The sequence below is a fragment of the Nematostella vectensis genome, chromosome 4 (genome assembly GCF_932526225.1).
Source record: "Nematostella vectensis chromosome 4, jaNemVect1.1, whole genome shotgun sequence".
NCBI lineage: Eukaryota > Metazoa > Cnidaria > Anthozoa > Actiniaria > Edwardsiidae > Nematostella > Nematostella vectensis.
Window position 1 is genome coordinate 17,058,314 of NC_064037.1, and position 17,905 is coordinate 17,076,218.

A 17,905-nucleotide genomic window follows, 5' to 3' on the forward strand; every position below is an offset into this window, starting at 1 on the left:
CTGGACGCGGATTTTTTTGATAACGGAACAAAATGGTTGCGTTTTCAAACGAAAACGGATACGTGGGGACAGGGTCTAAACCAGCTTATTCGGCGCTTACGAATAAGCCAGAAAGCTTCTTTGTCAGGAGGAGATTGTTTTGCCGCATCTTTCTCTGGCGTGACGGGCGCAGTCATTTCTGTTTTTTTTTTAGTTTTCCAAAATGTATAGTGATCAGTAGCCTATTCTTGCTAATTTAGTTAAACGAAGAAGAAATTGAATAATTATTATGTTTATTGCAGTTTGTTAAAACTTATAATCATCTTCATCTCACTGCCATACTGCCATATTTATAACCCCAACCATCATAACTATTACCGCTACTACCACAATCATCATCATCATCGTCATCTCTGTGTCATCATCATAATCACTAACCATCGTCACCATTACTATCACCACTTCCATCATCGTTATCTCTGTGTCATCATCATAGTCATTAGCCATCATCATCATTACTATCACCACTACCTTAATCATTCGTCAGCTTCTATTGTTTTGATAGCTTCTATTATTTTTTCAGTAGAAAACAAAACAAATATGTCTCATATTCCTCTTCACTCTGAATTGACGCACTCCCATACATAGTCAGTACATGACCTCTGAAATAATTAGGGGATCACGTCTCTATCGCGCGTGAAGGGAGAGGGATGGCTGATGACACTGGGTCACGGTTTGGTGATTTTGACTGTCGTCTTGACGATGTAGAAGCACGGTTTGGTGATCGTGATTGTTGTCTTGTCGATGTAGAAGCACGGTTTGGCGTTTGCGACTTTCTCCTTGGTGAAACATGATCTGGTGATTGAGAACGTCGCCTTGGTGATGCTTGGACACGTTGAGGTGATTGAGAACGCTGTCTTTGCGATACAGGGGCCCGATTTGGAGATTGTGAATATCGCCGACCACGCACAACTGGTCGGGATTGTTGCCTAGGTGACAATGGAACACGTCTTGGTGAATTAGACTGTTGCCTTGAAGATAAAGGGACACGCCTTGGTAAATTAGGCCGTTGCCTTGGTGATACAGGAACACGCCTTGGTGAATTAGACCGTTGCCTTGGTGATACAGGAACACGCCTTGGTGAATTAGACCGTTGCCTTGGTGATACAGGAACACGCCTTGGTGAATTAGACCGTTGCCTTGGTGATACAGGAACACGCCTTGGTGAATGGGACCTTCCTCTTTTAGTTGCATAAGTCTGTCCTGGTGATTGTGACCTTCGGCGAGTTTGAATTGGTTGGTATTGCTGAATAGGTAATTGCACCCCTTCTTTGTGACTGTGAGTTTCCACTCTTGAGGGAGAAAGTGGTGTATGATGTGGTTCTGTACTAAGACATGGTGAGCAGGATCTGTGTTCAGGTTGTGATTGTTGCTCTTGTTGTATAGGCTTTTGTAGGTCACCAAGGCAGCAGATATGGTCATACACAAACCAAAGCTACAAAAGTAAACATGAATTCAATAAACAATATATAACTTATAACAATACTAAAAACAACACTAAGTAAAAAATGCCTAAGGATTAAATGATTCACCTCCACACACATGCACAGGAATCGTCCACCCATCAGGATGAGAGAAATACAGGTCTGAAGGCAGACCCGAACTTTTGGAACAGTCAGCTGAACCTTGACATACAACCAGAGTGGAAGGACATGTAGACCAGTAATGGCATATGTTCCAATTGCAGTCTTAAAACCTAAAACCAGATGAAAGCTTAGTTGAATGTAAGCTAATGTATGTACAACAAACTCAATATGCAAGGAGGGTGTGATGTCTGTTTTCGGGGCCTCACCAAGGGGCCAATTTCTGTTGCTCTTCACATTATAGCATGTTCCACAGTTTGTTGTGTAATTATATTAGTTAGAAGTAAATATCTAAATGAAATAAAATGTATGCCACCTCTGCAACTGAAAAGAAAAGTAGAGAAAATGTGTAGAAAAATACTTCCAGTATTTTGAGATAGGAAACCTAAGATCATTTTTTTATCATTTTCCTCTTTAAGTTTGGCTGATCACACAAGACGTACCATTTGCCATGACAGCCTGTACCCACAATGGTTGAGGGGTTCTGCTTGTGTTTTTCCAGGAAGGACCCAAAGAGTGTGTGCACACAAAGACTAACCATTCCAGACAGCTAACTAACCAACCAGACTGGAACACAACAAGAAGTCAATAAGATACATGCAGTTTGAATCGACCAGTGAGCATCAAAATACATGACACATGCATGATTACGTACACAATAAAGTGTAAGGCAAGATGACATGCCATATCAAGGTGGTGGGCTACAAGCAATTTTCACAGTTTTTTCAATCTCTATTAATCTATCCTTTTTACCTGATGGCACAAAATTAACTACTCTTTGAGGGTGGCACTAGCATGGGGCCCAGAGCCCTGTCAAAAAGCAACTTCTTATTCTAATTTCTTATAAACTTCAGTAAACAAGTACTTGCTCAAAGACCTATTTTAGCCCTGTCATCAGGTAAGTTTAGAAGATAAGCAGTATGCAGAGAAATTTGTTAGTTTTTTTAACACCCTCAAACTAAAATTGTCTTACCTTACTAACATAGCACCATAACATCGTTCTACCTACATTGTCTATCAAAACATCAAGCTGCAAATAACAGCACACATGTTATGACAAACGAACAACTGAGACTGAGGGCATGAATAAACAAAAACATGGCCTACAAGGGTTCTCCATTAGCACCAGCAAAAGATGAATTTTGCCAGCTTGAAAAATGGCAAACAGGAGCTTTAACATGGCTTTTGAACACTCAGTGAATTTTATTCTTTTTTATCTGGACAAATATTCTATTCAAGAGTCGATTTGTAGTAAAAGATAGCCTAGGAATAAATTTTATAGGGCTTTCTGTGTCAATCTGTGTACACACTATTACAATGCAGCATCCCTGTTATTGCAAGCAAATAGTCACTCTATATCTTTTACTATTTAGTATAGTAATTATTTAATATATATCACCCATGCTCCAAATGCTGAGGTCTGGTTGAAGCTCCTAGCGACATAACCATCAACACCTGAAAGTTATCCAGATTATGCCGTCAGGCTCTCTATTAACACAATGACCCCTCAACCGGCCTGTACCGGCTTTGGGAAGTACCCACAACCCAAAAAATTCATAAATTCAAAATAAACACAACAAGATGAAGATACTCAGGCATCAGTCTAAGGGATAAATGGTCTTGCAGACATGCATCCAACCAAGGTGTTGGCATCTACTCTTAAGCCAAATAATAGCACAGGTTCTTTGACAAATCTTAAATCGAACAAGGAGAGAAAAGCAGAATCACCCCTCTCAATAAAACAATCAAAATACCACACAAGGAAGAGAGATCAGCAAACACAGCTCAAGACACAAATAGATACCTTTATTCTGATCCTCCAGGTACATTTCCTTGGCCTCAAAACACAATGTCCATTCCTTGAAGGATTGTACAACCACGAAAATGTCTTTACGTATTGCAAAGCATTCTGGGAGATCCAGGGAAAAATTCACGAGGGAAGGGCCAGTCAACACTCCTCTCCCCAAAGTCAGATGGTTTTTTATAAGTCTTTTCACCCCGAAGCCAAACAAATCAATTCCAGGTCATACAGACCCAGAATAGCAGTGTAAACAATTTTGCAATCAATTTGGTTTCAGAAAAGACAGCATTTAGGAGAGCTGTGGTGATTCGTTAGAAAATTATTTTCTCATCCGGGCAAAGCCAAACAAGAGAAAATCATCATGAATCCACCTTTGCTTGCAAATATACATAAGCAAAGCACTCAATTATGCCCCAAAAGACTTCATGATGTCCTGAGACACTCTCCTAATATGCTCATAGCTGTATTTTTGATGAAAAATACAAGCAACCATCAACTTGTGCTGGCTTCAGCACAACGACGAGAGATTAAAAGTGGGGACCGCAAAGCACTGTTGGAAAGCTTGGATACCGCAGACTAGGTGCAGCTGTGTTTGACTTTGACGGGCTGTATAAAACTCAGAATAGGGGGGGAGGTATCTGTTTTCAGTCTGTTTTTTTGTAAATTCAGCTCCAAAAAAGCCAGGAGTCAATGGGTTAAATATAAAATTGCAATGTTCATTTAAACTCAGTTCCTGTAAAGTGTGAAGTACACTAAGAAACCATCAAATAGATTTGAGTCCTTTCAAAATGTAAACAAACCTTACTCCTGAGTCATGCATTAAGCGCAGCGAAAAGACCCAGCTTTTTACCGCTAACAAACATTTTGTTATTTTCCAAACTGATCTGCTCTACTTTGTTTGGTGTATCTATAAACTTACCGTCTAAAATTGCAGAGATTCCGTAGTACAGCAGAAACGTCAGTGGACAGCAATCAATATTGACCCAAGCCAATACAAGAAAGGCCAATCTAAAATAACCTAAAACAAAGAGAGGGTTAAATATGACAAAGGCATTCAAAAGCGACGATATATTTCTTAATTTTGATAACTCTATCTTAGTAGTATGACAGTTAAGCTTACATAACTTAATGTCATTTGAAATTTGACGCGACCAAATCCCATGCTAAGAGCAGCAAAGCCAAAGTTTGCACTTTTCAAATAAAAGCATAACTAACTGACATGGAAAAGACCGAACTTCTTCTTTATAAAATAAAGCTATTCTTGCGATCTTACCTACAATATTGGGGTAAAAAAGGAAAACATTTCCTTGAGACATGTTGCTGCCTTCATCATTGACTTTGTCAAAATATCACGAGAGGACCTCGGACCTAGGAATTTTGTGATCGTGGCATAATCATTAACTCGCACATGAGGCCAAATCAAGATGGCGGCCATGTGCCATTTCGTATGAAGACATTTTTTATCAATATTACAACTTTTAGAAGCAATTGATTTCTGCTTTTACTACAATGTTCGGAGCAGATATGAGTCGAGCTGTTATTAACTCAAGCCGTCGTGCTCAGGGCATCACACGGGTCGTTTTAAAAGGAGCATTAGAACCAAGTAGTGTAACGAGAAGTGCAAATGCACGTTGTTTGTGGTTGAAGTCGAGTGGTGTTCCGACCTGTGCTGCAAGAACGCTATGCAGTGAGGCTCTATCAAGACACAGCACTGAAAGAAGTGATATATACCTTGACAATATGGTATGGAATTTATTTATGTGCTGCTGTTAAGTTCCCTTGCGTATGTTGGAATATGACTACGACGCGATAGAGTCATGACAATTTCCAATCCCCCATATTATGTCTCTTTACATGTGGAAACTGGCATTTCAGGAATAGAAGGTAGTGCCCGCTTTGTTTTTGCTTGTCATCCATTCATTATTGTGTTTTTGATTTTTTAGAAGTAAGGAAAGACATGCTTTTTACCAAAAATAGGCACGCACTATTAAAAAAATGTCCTCAATGTCCAAGCCCCTAACTGCTCTAGATGGTATGGTGGCCGTTAGCTTGAGGTAAAACAAGGTCGCACATGTGCAATCCTGTTCTGGTTCATTGGGTAGAGGCAATGCACATTCAATTCGGCTTTGGGGGATAAAAATAAGGTTGGGAATATCTAGTGCTGCCTTGTCCCAACATTACTGGCTGGTGCGCTGTCTGTTGTACTACCGCTGGTAGGTAATACATGACATAACAATCACCATTTGTGTGTCATTTCACTTGCCAGTTGTACATTTAGATATTTTACTCATTGCAGTTCCAATAAAAAGTTTAATTACTGTACCTATAACCCTTTACTGATTATTCATTTTCTGCCATTGTAAAAGTATTCCTGTTTTGTTGAAGCATATTGTTGCAACTAGGGCCCCCCTTCTTTTGGATTAAAAAGTTACCATTTGGCTCCTACTTTTTATTGAAACGTGAGTTTTTCGCACTGTGTACTTCATCGCAATGTAAAATGCTTCTAAGTGAATGATAAAGTGTGTACTGTATTTTATTTTCAGATTCATCCAACAAGACTAAAGTCAGCTGGTATGTTTATGACCTTTGGTCAAGTGCAAAGTCTTACACAGACAGCATCTCCTTGACACTACTCAGAGTTTGATTTTACATTTTAACACTCTCCAGAGATACAGTAGGTGAAAATTGAGAAGAAACATCTGAGCATACTTTGGCAAATTGCGCAAAGTTAGGGATGGTTTTCCCAACCACCGATTACCTCTAGTGAGAGGATATGCTCTTAGCCTGCCATTAAATTTGTGAATTCCTGAACATCAGGCTATTATTTATGAGATTGGGTCACCTTTGCAATAAACACAAACTGTATGTGATGTACAGCAAAATGGATTTCTAAATCATTGTCTTTTTTGCTTTAGATTTCCAAACCCACATTCTCAAACTTGCACATCGAGCCGGCTCCATCATAGGGAATGCAGATCACTTGATCCCAGCATTCATTCATAAGTCATACTTGGTGTCCAATGGGGCAGAACTGAAGAATATATACACCAGCAATGACCAGCTAGCTCTGCTAGGTAAGAACTGATAATGTATATCACTCAAGGAGGCTGCATCAGGAGTTTTCCACGGGCCAAAGCTTATCCCCCCCTTTTATTAGAGGAGTGACTGAAGCCTGGGAAATCCCATATAAATCTACACATACATTTCTCTTGTAATTTGATTGCTGATTAAAATAATCCTAGAGTTTCAACAGTTTGGGATGTCTACAGGAAACTTAAGGTTAAAAACTAATATAATTGTAGAGTTTCAACAGTTTGGGATGTCGACAGGAAACTTAAGGTTAAAAACGAATAGATGTATTCAGATTATGGGGCCCCTTAAAAAAATAAACTATTTAAATTTAAAGAATTTTTGTTATTAAACAAAATCTTTCATAATATCCTCAATGTCCAAGCCCCTAACTGCTCTAGATAGTATGGTGGCCGTTAGCTTGAGGTAAAACAAGGTCGCACATGTGCAATCCTGTTCTGGTTCATTGGGTAGAGGCAATGCACATTCAATTCGGCTTTGGGGGATAAAAATAAGGTTGGGAATATCTAGTGCTGCCTTGTCCCAACGTTACTGGCTGGTGCGCTGTCTGTTGTACTACCGCTGGTAGATAATACATGACATAACAATCACCATTTGTGTGTCATTTCACTTGCCAGTTGTACATTTACTGTAGATATTTTGCTCATCACAGTTCCAATAAAAAGTTTATTACCTTTATGTATAAACCTTTAACTGATTATTACAGTAGTTTTCTGCCTATGTAAATGTAGAGATTCTTGTATAACTTAGACTGTGAAAAATGTTTGTGGCTGTTTAAACATTATCAAATTAATCTTAACATTTATCTAAAGCTTCAATATGCCATAAAAATATGTAAAATCATGGAAATTATCTTGGTACCACAATTTTTTGTTTTTGGTGGTTGGCTGCTGAAAGTTCTAATGAATTCTCTCTACATGCTATTCAAACTTTAATTAATCTTATCCCTTTATATATATATATTTTTTTTATTATGTCCAGGGTTTCAGTTAACCAAGAGATTCATGACAGAACATTTATATCAAGCATATCCCCAGTTCTCTGCCTTTCAGCTTTGGTGAGTCCTTTATTGAGGACATGAAACTCTGAGTTGTAATTTGGTTGACAAGGATACCATTTATATTTTCCAGTACTGTGTGTAAGATACACAGTATTTATAATTCCTTAAGATTCCAAAAGATTTTGTTCAATGTATAAGAAATATCTTTACTTGACAACTTACATATACTGGAAAATGTGCTGTGTAGTGATGTATTTGTATTTAATACACTGTTTTTAAAGGGATTTACAAAATGGTTTGATGGAAAGAGTGGCAGACAGGTTTGCATCAGATGATGAGTTCATGGGACTTATTGCATTCCTTGTAAGTACTAGAAAATATTAACTAAACTACATACCAAGGACACAGTTTACAAAGAATTGCAATGAAAGTCTATAAAAATCTTGATGCTCTATTGATTTTGCTTAGGGCCAAGACAAGAGCGCCATGGCTTCCCACACTTTTGCTGCCTTGATAGCGATAATTTACACAAAAGAGGTACAGTAATACCTAGATCTCTGTAAGAGCAGTTGCATACAGTATGTAGTAAGAGAAGATGTATACAGTATGTAGTAAGAGAAGATGTATACAGTATGTAGTAAGAGGAGATGCACACAGTATGTAGTAAGAGGAGATGCACACAGTATGTAGTAAGAGGAGATGCACACAGTATGTAGTAAGGGGAGATGCACACAGTATGTAGTAAGAGGAGATGCACACAGTATGTAGTAAGAGGAGATGCACACAGTATGTAGTAAGAGGAGATGTATACAGTATGTAGTAAGGGGAGATGCACACAGTATGTAGTAAGAGGAGATGCACACAGTATGTAGTAAGAGGAGATGCATACAGTATGTAGTAAGAGGAGATGCACACAGTATGTAGTAAGAGGAGATGCACACAGTATGTAGTTAGAGGAGATGCACACAGTATGTAGTTAGAGGAGATGCACACAGTATGTAGTAAGAGGAGATGCACACAGTATGTAGTAAGGGGAGATGCACACAGTATGTAGTAAGGGGAGATGCACACAGTATATAGTAAGAGGAGATGCACACAGTATGTAGTAAGAGGAGATGCACACAGTATGTAGTAAGGGGAGATGCATACAGTATGTAGTAAGGGGAGATGCACACAGTATGTAGTAAGGGGAGATGCACACAGTATGTAGTAAGGGGAGATGCATACAGTATGTAGTAAGGGGAGATGCACACAGTATGTAGTAAGGGGAGATGCACACAGTATGTAGTTAGAGGAGATGCACACAGTATGTAGTAAGGGGAGATGCACACAGTATGTAGTAAGGGGAGATGCACACAGTATGTAGTAAGGGGAGATGCACACAGTATGTAGTTAGAGGAGATGCACACAGTATGTAGTAAGGGGAGATGCACACAGTATGTAGTAAGGGGATATGCACACAGTAGGTAGTAAGAGGAGATGCACACAGTATGTAGTAATTGGAGATGCACACAGTATGTAGTAAGAGGAGATGCACACAGTATGTAGTAAGGGGAGATGCATACAGTATGTAGTAAGGGGAGATGCACACAGTATGTAGTAAGGGGAGATGCACACAGTATGTAGTAAGAGGAGATGCATACAGTATGTAGTAAGGGGAGATGCACACAGTATGTAGTAAGGGGAGATGCACACAGTATGTAGTAAGAGGAGATGCATACAGTATGTAGTAAGAGGAGATGTACACAGTATGTAGTAAGGGGAGATGCACACAGTATGTAGTAAGGGGAGATGCACACAGTATGTAGTAAGAGGAGATGTACACAGTATGTAGTAAGGGGAGATGCACACAGTATGTAGTAAGAGGAGATGCACACAGTATGTAGTAAGAGGAGATGCACACAGTATGTAGTAAGAGGAGATGCACACAGTATGTAGTAAGAGGAGAAGTATACAGTATGTAGTAAGAGGAGATGCACACAGTATGTAGTAAGAGGAGATGCACACAGTATGTAGTAAGGGGAGATGCACACAGTATGTAGTAAGAGGAGATGCATACAGTATGTAGTAAGAGGAGATGCACACAGTATGTAGTAAGAGGAGATGCACACAGTATGTAGTAAGAGGAGATGCACACAGTATGTAGTAAGAGGAGATGCACACAGTATGTAGTAAGAGGAGATGCACACAGTATGTAGTAAGAGGAGATGCACACAGTATGTAGTAAGAGGAGATGCACACAGTATGTAGTAAGAGGAGACGCACACAGTATGTAGTAAGAGGAGATGCACACAGTATGTAGTAAGAGGAGATGCATACAGTATGTAGTAAGAGGAGATGCATACAGTATGTAGTAAGAGGAGATGCACACAGTATGTAGTAAGAGGAGATGCATACAGTATGTAGTAAGAGGAGATGCACACAGTATGTAGTAAGAGGAGATGCACACAGTATGTAGTAAGAGGAGATGCATACAGTATGTAGTAAGAGGAGATGCACACAGTATGTAGTAAGAGGAGATGCACACAGTATGTAGTAAGAGGAGATGCACACAGTATGTAGTAAGAGGAGATGCATACAGTATGTAGTAAGAGGAGATGCACACAGTATGTAGTAAGGGGAGATGCATACAGTATGTAGTAAGAGGAGATGTATACAGTATGTAGTAAGAGGAGATGAATACAGTATGTAGTAAGAGGAGATGCACACAGTATGTAGTAAGAGGAGATGCACACAGTATGTAGTAAGAGGAGATGCACACAGTATGTAGTAAGAGGAGATGCACACAGTATGTAGTAAGAGGAGATGCACACAGTATGTAGTTAGAGGAGATGCACACAGTATGTAGTTAGAGGAGATGCACACAGTATGTAGTAAGAGGAGATGCACACAGTATGTAGTAAGAGGAGATGCACACAGTATGTAGTAAGGGGAGATGCACACAGTATGTGGTAAGGGGAGATGCACACAGTATGTAGTAAGGGGAGATGCACACAGTATGTAGTAAGAGGAGATGCACACATGAGTGGTTAGAGGAGATGCACACAGTATGTAGTAAGGGGAGATGCATACAGTATGTAGTAAGGGGAGATGCACACAGTATGTAGTAAGGGGAGATGCACACAGTATGTAGTAAGAGGAGATGCACACAGTATGTAGTAAGAGGAGATGTATACAGTATGTAGTAAGAGGAGATGCACACAGTATGTAGTAAGAGGAGATGCACACAGTATGTAGTAAGAGGAGATGCACACAGTATGTAGTAAGAGGAGATGCACACAGTATGTAGTAAGAGGAGATGTATACAGTATGTAGTAAGAGGAGATGCACACAGTATGTAGTAAGAGGAGATGCACACAGTATGTAGTAAGAGGAGATGCATACAGTATGTAGTAAGAGGAGATGCACACAGTATGTAGTAAGAGGAGATGTATACAGTATGTAGTAAGAGGAGATGTACACAGTATGTAGTAAGAGGAGATGCACACAGTATGTAGTAAGAGGAGATGTATACAGTATGTAGTAAGAGGAGATGTACACAGTATGTAGTAAGAGGTGATGCACACAGTATGTAGTAAGAGGAGATGTATACAGTATGTAGTAAGAGGAGATGTATACAGTATGTAGTAAGAGGAGATGTATACAGTATGTAGTAAGAGGAGATGTACACAGTATGTAGTAAGAGGAGATGCACACAGTATGTAGTAAGAGGAGATGTATACAGTATGTAGTAAGAGGAGATGTACACAGTATGTAGTAAGAGGTGATGCACACAGTATGTAGTAAGAGGAGATGTATACAGTATGTAGTAAGAGGAGATGCATACAGTATGTAGTAAGAGGAGATGTATACAGTATGTAGTAAGGGGAGATGCATACAGTATGTAGTAAGGGGAGATGCACACAGTATGTAGTAAGAGGAGATGCACACAGTATGTAGTAAGAGGAGATGCACACAGTATGTAGTAAGAGGAGATGCACACAGTATGTAGTAAGAGGAGATGCATACAGTATGTAGTAAGAGAAGATGCACACAGTATGTAGTAAGAGGAGATGCACACAGTATGTAGTAAGAGGAGATGCACACAGTATGTAGTAAGAGGAGATGCATACAGTATGTAGTAAGAGGAGATGTATACAGTATGTAGTAAGAGGAGATGTATACAGTATGTAGTTAGAGGAGATGTATACAGTATGTAGTAAGGGGAGATGAACACAGTATGTAGTAAGAGGAGATGCATACAGTATGTAGTAAGAGGAGATGTATACAGTATGTAGTAAGGGGAGATGCACACAGTATGCAGTAAGAGGAGATGCACACAGTATGTAGTAAGGGGAGATGCACACAGTATGTAGTAAGAGGAGATGCATACAGTATGTAGTAAGAGGAGATGTACACAGTATGTAGTAAGAGGAGATGTACACAGTATGTAGTAAGAGGAGATGCACACAGTATGTAGTAAGAGGAGATGCATACAGTATGTAGTAAGAGGAGATGCACACAGTATGTAGTAAGGGGAGATGCACACAGCATGTAGTATTGTATTTGATTATATACATACTGAGAAATACTCACTGAAAACATATTCAGTGCATAAAAATCGTACAAGCATTTTCCATTGAGTAATTTATTTATTTCATAGATGTCGAGATTTCAGAGATTAAAAAGTGCACTACTTGTGTAACAGTCTCGTGCGTGACATTAGCGAGACGAGATTCATTTCAATGTAACTTTCTGTGTGTCTTCAATTGAACCGTGGAACATCACAAACCTTAGAGCTTCTGCAGCCAAGTTTAATATAATGTTAAGTAATAAGCTTATTATAAATTTCTCAGTATGTCTATATAAACATAATACAGCATGGAAAGTGCTTTGTACAGTTTTAATTCACTCGTTGTTTTTTATCATACAGCATGTAGTATTGCACAACTGCACAACTCGTGAATAAAAACCATACACGCACACTTTTCATGTTTTATTGTATTGTCCTGTTTGTTTCTTACTCTCCTATAGGGACCTGAGAAAGCTAAGGAGGCCATAAAGACACTTTGCTTACCTGAACTGAGCCGAGAGGATATTAACATGATCGCTAAACTTCAGCATCCTAAGTTTATTCTAAAGTCCTTAACAGAAGCCTCATCATCATCAGCTCCTGCTGCAAGGACGGAGTAAGTTAACCTTTCAAGTCTCAGACTCACCTCCTTGCTGTTTACTGATTTGGAAATAGTATTGTATATTATTGTACTCTTAAGCCCCGGCACAAGTTGTTGCAAGTTTTGACTTGTGCTTACTTGCAATGAAGTGGCCAAACAAAACCTGACAGCCTGATTGGCTGTTTCTGTATGTAGCTTTCAAGTGTCTGTCTTTGATTTGCTGTAATAATTATGTAATTATAATTTTTTTTTAGACTTTTAAGCACAGAGAAAAGTGAGATGCCACTAGGTCGACGCCACAGATACAGAGTTGGTGTGTTTTTAGATGATGAATGTATTGCTGAAGGTAAATCGAAGCCTTAATCACTATAGATTCTTGCTTATTTAGTCTTTACTCACCTAATATTTTCAATTCTCTTGACTTTTCAGCATCAGCCAGCACATTAGAGAAAGCTGAGTCAAAGGTAAGATATTCTCTGGTCATTTATCTCTTACAGAGAAACCCTGATTTTATGATAACGCATGGGCAAAATCATGACTGTTATAACAAGATTATCGATCATATCATGGTTCCGCTGTAGTTGCATCTTCTGAATGCAGCATAATTTTTGTAACTATAGCTTATGAAGTAAAGCTTTTTGCCTAACTGAGGCTTATATAACTCATACAGTAGTCTTTATAGCAGGGATTCGCTGTGCCAATAACTCTTCCTTTATACCTGATAGGCATGTCTACTAGCTCTGCATCAGAAGTTCAGCAGCCAACTCAATGAGTTTAGCTTCTCCTATGAAGCAGAGGGTCTCACCCTTGAGAGTGAAGTCTCCCTGGGTCTTATCACCCCAGACCAGAGGGTTGTGGAGATTGATAAGGTCAGAGGTGTTTGTTTATTACTGTTTTTAGAGCAAGAACCCTAAATGGTAGGGCTAGAATACCATAATAGTGAGATGCAAAACGAGCTACCATGCTGTAAAAGAGTTATATTTTCTTTTATAGCCGGGCTTTTTTACCCCCTCCTCTACACATTTCTACAGGTTTTAAAGGGGCAGGTCCAGGATTTCCCAGAAGGGGGAGGAAGGGGAAACCAATATACAGTGTAAAACATATTGCAGTAGGTAAATTTGTGAATTTTACCCAAAATCAATTCTGTTTTTTAAGTTTGGTCCAGAGGGGGTGAGGGGGGAGAACTCCCCCCTTTGGACATTCCCCCTGGATCCGCCACAGTTTTCTGGTTTTCTTTCTATCAAAAAGGCATAGTGACGAGAACAGGGTGTCATTGTGCCTTATGTTTGGTCAGTCAATCAGCGAGTGAGCTCATTTGTTTCCAATCATAATTGTAGGGGAGGTAATTTATTACCAATCATAATTGCAGGAGAGGTAGTGTATTACCAATTATATTTGTATCAGGTTGATGGCAGTTTGGGGTTCAACATCAAAGGAGGCGAGAAAAAGAGACTGAAGAATGAGCAATGGCTGATCTATCGCTACTACTCCCCTGTCTTCATAGTCAGCATCACCCCTAACGGCCCGGCTGACAAGCACGGTGGCCTAAGACCAGGAGATATACTGCTGGCTGTTAATGATAGGGTAATAATATTGACTAATCCTTCCTGAAAAGCAAGAGAGGGTGTTTTCTAAAGCTAAATCCTCTAAAAAAAGGGTTATGATCCAAAATGACTTGGGCCGAATCGCCTTGGTTGTATTCATTCAAACAACACCTTCAACTATTTTTCTTTGTGTGCGAATGAACCATAAGGAGGCAGAGAGAGGATGGCTTGTTCTTTTTGTATGCTTTCAATTTTGGTTTGCCTCATATTAAGAAAAAAATGATGTGATTGATATAAAAAAATGAATGAGCACTTTTTATCATATTTGATGAAGCACCATAAAACGGTAATACCACTGTGAGCCTGGTCATATCTCACCGAACAGCACATAAAACCCAAAGTTTCACGGTCTAGCGAGGGCGGGAAGGTGTGTGCTGAAAACTAGACTGTCCTTTTTCGCTATGTTAGAAATAAGATTCAAAGCTGTTTTTGGAGTCACCTTGTCTGTCTGTCTGTCTGTCTGTCTGTCTGTCTGTCTGTCTGTGTTAGAATAATCTTTATACCCATCTCGTATAGATTACAAACAACTGGCAAATAGATTACAAACAACTGGCAGCTATTAGATAATTTTTAGTTATTGGTGGTGACAACTGCTTGGTTTTGCAGAGTCTGGTTGGGCTGGAGCATTCACAGGCGGTGCGCATCCTCAAGTCTGTGTCAGGTAAGTAACATGTATGCATCGTGTTGCTGTGTGGCGATGAAAATGCCCTTCTTGCACCTTTTTAGTACCAGGGGCTGGTTCCTAGAAAGCAGGTTAACGGGATAAGAACGTCCATCTTGTCATTTGATGGAGTAAAATGTGCATTCTGCGTTAGCGAGATTCTGCTTTCTAGGTACCCGGCCCAGGGCAATCGAGCAAACAAAAGCAAATAATGTCAATATGTTTTCTCGTCAAACATGATTGGCAATAACTATCTTTGCTCCCAACTCTACCCCTTTAAAATTATGCCCTTGTAATTCTGTTTCAGCTGAGAGAGGGTGATAATTTCCTCTTATTTATTTGTGTGCTTATTTTTTTTGTGACCGCAGGTACCGTGCGCCTCACAGTCAAGAAGTCAAGAGAAGGTGAGTGCAGCTTTCTCTGTGCCCTCGTGCACTTAGATGTGGTATTTACAGGATTTGCTCCACTCTTGCAGTCCTTGTAACCGACGAAATCGAGACCAAGTACAAAGCCATGAGAACTCGCAAGTTTTTGGCCGAGCTGTCATCGGAGGACTGGGCCGAGTGGCACAGGGCGCAGGCACAAAAAAATCTAGCAAAATATGCGTCTGTCCTTAGCAACGAGTAGTTTCCATAGCGACAACATATCTCCTTAGCAACGAATAATGTCTCCGGTAACAAGTATTGTCATTCCCTGCTAGCAAAGGCCTCTTTTCTCTGTATTTCGCTGGGCTGGAGTTCGCGAGGAAAAGATACCTCTGCCATGGGTCGCAAGTTTGTTTGATCAAACCGCCGTCCACGATCGTGGACGAGATCCAGAGCGCATGCTCCGTTCATTATTTACTGGCCACTATTTGAGCCCACAATAATTAGCGCATGCATGAAACGTATATCCGCTGCGGGATAATAAGCCCGCATTCGAAACGGCGTCCTCCGTAGAAATATCACGCGACGAATTATAAAAGAAGCCATTCAATGCCTTATCTTCATTCAGAATTTTCTCTCTTTTGACTAACGAGTCAATCTTCCGTTTACAGGTTTTGCATATTCTTCTGGGAATAGCTGATCTAAGTTTACCAAAAAGTTTTGTAACATTTTCTTCGAATCCAACTGTGCGATATTTACATTGAAGAAACTCGCCTGCCCAGATGTCTTGAAATTAATCCCACAAACAAGACAAAACTCGTCTTTGCTGCGTTTGTTGTTCAATCTTTTTAGTGACGTTTTAGGTGATTGAAATTGAACAGTTGTTTTCTTTTTTCGAAGAGGAGAACTAACCGGAGTTTGATTTATGATTTCCGACTAAACCCATGCAAAGCATATTAGCATATTGACAGCTTTCGCGCGATGGTACGGGTTTTGGCACGTCGGTCGCTTATTAACGCTCACGCATGCGCAACAGAAATAGTTTCGACCCATGGCAGAGGTATCTTTTCCTCGCGAACTCCAGCCCTGCGAAATACAGAGAAAAGAGGCCTCTGCTAGCAGGGAAGTATTGTCAGAAAGTAGGTTTAAAATGCTACTGCTAGAATGTTTCGACTGAAGTCATTTCAGTGGTACCAAGGATTTCAATTTATTTTTCGAAATCTAAAGGATTAATTGATACTGTAATTCCAAACTGGAAAAATAACGGTCCCATTTCGTCACACTGTTAAGAAACAAATTAAACAACAATTCTCAAGGGAAAATCGTCTTTTTTCTTGTCATTGCAGTTTGCTATATTAATTTACATCATCTGCATCAATAATATTATATATTTGAATAAAATAACTTACACGCTGTACATGTTTATGATATCAAAAACCTAGTTTTGTATACGGTATAAGAAAACTGGGACGAGTGCATGGAAACTAGACTCTCGGGTAATATGGTAGCAAAAGAATTCAGCCTCAGCTTGATTAGCATAAGAGGCTCTCAATTCTCGGCAAAAACTGAGCTCGTTTGCCTCTTGTGAGAACAAAACATTAACCCTCATCTAAAGTTGTGAGCACCCAACCGAACATGGGTTATTACTGTAGGGTAACTTCAGGCCTAGTTGAACGGCGTGCGGGCGGATAAAGGTAGGAGTGGAGAGATAAAATAACCGCACATCTTTCTTAAAAATGAAGAAAGGGAAGGCACTTTTCATTGTTCTGTAAATATAATTTAGATAAAATATCAAACCTTTGTCTGGTCTCTCTCTTTCAACTGCCTGCTGTGCCCTTTCTGTTGTACGTGCAGGTAAAAAGAAGTTACTTATACAACTAGGTTTTAGCCATTTCATAATACAATCTCGTTCTCAAAGCAATCTCGTTCCCTTTGAGCCAGCGGTTCTTTGGCGGAGTTGGTTCTTCATGTAGCCAGCAATTTGTGTGTCAACCCTGACCATGGCTACATGAAGTACTAACTTTGGTTGGGCGGCTACAAATATCGCGGGCTCTTGGGCCGAGATTGTTCAAAACATTTACGGGTCAAAAATCTCCCCTTCTAAAACGTTACACTTTCGACGTGTTATTCCTTCATGCTACTGACAATATCTAGCTTCTTAACCGTCTCATTCACCACTCGGTGCAGTGACATGTTCGAGCCGAAGCTTGACCCAGACTTCCCTAGCCCTAGTACCGAGGCCGGTCGTCTCTGTCTCGGCTGGTACCCCGTATGTAGTCGGTCAGGCTGTTTTCTACTCGACGGACGGCTGATCTTGATCGCCTCCGTATTTCCTCCGCGAAGAGCAATGAATTTATTCACGAGTAGTTTCCAGTCTAAGACGTCTTCGATGCGCGGGCTACGAGACGCGCTCTCGCGGTGACGTAATCCACCGTTTGGTAACCATGAAGACACGGAGTTCTCGGTGTAGAGGACGTTGAGACTCACGGAGGTGTTTTCAAGGACGAACTACGAGGGAAAAAAAATCAAGATTGAACATGGTTCCCGAGGATGAATCGACAACGATGAATCGACAACGTTTTAACATTTTTTTTTCACAAGAACAAGCG

General features: G+C 40.0%; 3 protein-coding genes across 14 annotated transcripts in view; 1 reads left to right on the forward strand and 2 right to left on the reverse strand.

Annotated features, from left to right (window-relative positions):
- Nucleotides 1-255: 255 nt before the first annotated feature.
- On the reverse strand, nucleotides 256-4,805 carry LOC5511306 (DNA-directed RNA polymerase II subunit RPB1). Of its 4 annotated transcripts, XM_048726014.1 has the most exons (8): nucleotides 4,697-4,805; nucleotides 4,343-4,441; nucleotides 3,022-3,077; nucleotides 2,596-2,652; nucleotides 2,066-2,189; nucleotides 1,572-1,735; nucleotides 1,200-1,474; nucleotides 256-1,157 (listed from the first exon to the last, which is right to left on the reverse strand). In XM_048726014.1, exons 1-8 carry the CDS (start codon nucleotides 4,737-4,739, stop codon nucleotides 659-661), a joined length of 1,317 nt encoding a protein of 438 aa, XP_048581971.1. In that variant the 5' UTR covers nucleotides 4,740-4,805; the 3' UTR covers nucleotides 256-658. The 4 variants fall into 4 exon arrangements, with proteins under 4 accessions (XP_048581971.1, XP_001631739.1, XP_032236535.1 ...); XM_001631689.3 differs by having other exon boundaries at nucleotides 256-1,474; XM_032380644.2 differs by lacking the exon at nucleotides 3,022-3,077 and having other exon boundaries at nucleotides 256-1,474; nucleotides 4,701-4,722.
- Nucleotides 4,806-4,825: 20 nt separating this feature from the next.
- LOC116617702 lies at nucleotides 4,826-16,618 on the forward strand. The gene is made up of 15 exons (XM_048726013.1): nucleotides 4,826-5,166; nucleotides 5,967-5,994; nucleotides 6,339-6,497; nucleotides 7,495-7,570; nucleotides 7,795-7,876; nucleotides 7,982-8,050; nucleotides 12,527-12,681; nucleotides 12,921-13,012; nucleotides 13,096-13,130; nucleotides 13,392-13,535; nucleotides 14,071-14,250; nucleotides 14,877-14,931; nucleotides 15,300-15,335; nucleotides 15,407-15,611; nucleotides 16,423-16,618. The coding sequence occupies exons 1-14, from the start codon at nucleotides 4,933-4,935 to the stop codon at nucleotides 15,556-15,558; spliced, it is 1,497 nt and encodes a 498-aa protein (XP_048581970.1). The 5' UTR covers nucleotides 4,826-4,932; the 3' UTR covers nucleotides 15,559-15,611; nucleotides 16,423-16,618.
- LOC5511308 (serine/threonine-protein phosphatase 6 regulatory ankyrin repeat subunit A-like) overlaps nucleotides 16,608-17,905 on the reverse strand; it is a 50,024-nt gene continuing 48,726 nt past the window's right edge. For all 9 annotated transcript variants that reach the window (XM_048726010.1, XM_048726009.1, XM_032380641.2 and 6 more), the window contains one exon: nucleotides 16,608-17,804. In XM_048726010.1, coding sequence (XP_048581967.1) covers nucleotides 17,421-17,804 — 384 coding nt within the window. In that variant the 3' untranslated portion in view covers nucleotides 16,608-17,420. The remainder of the gene's footprint in view (nucleotides 17,805-17,905) is intronic.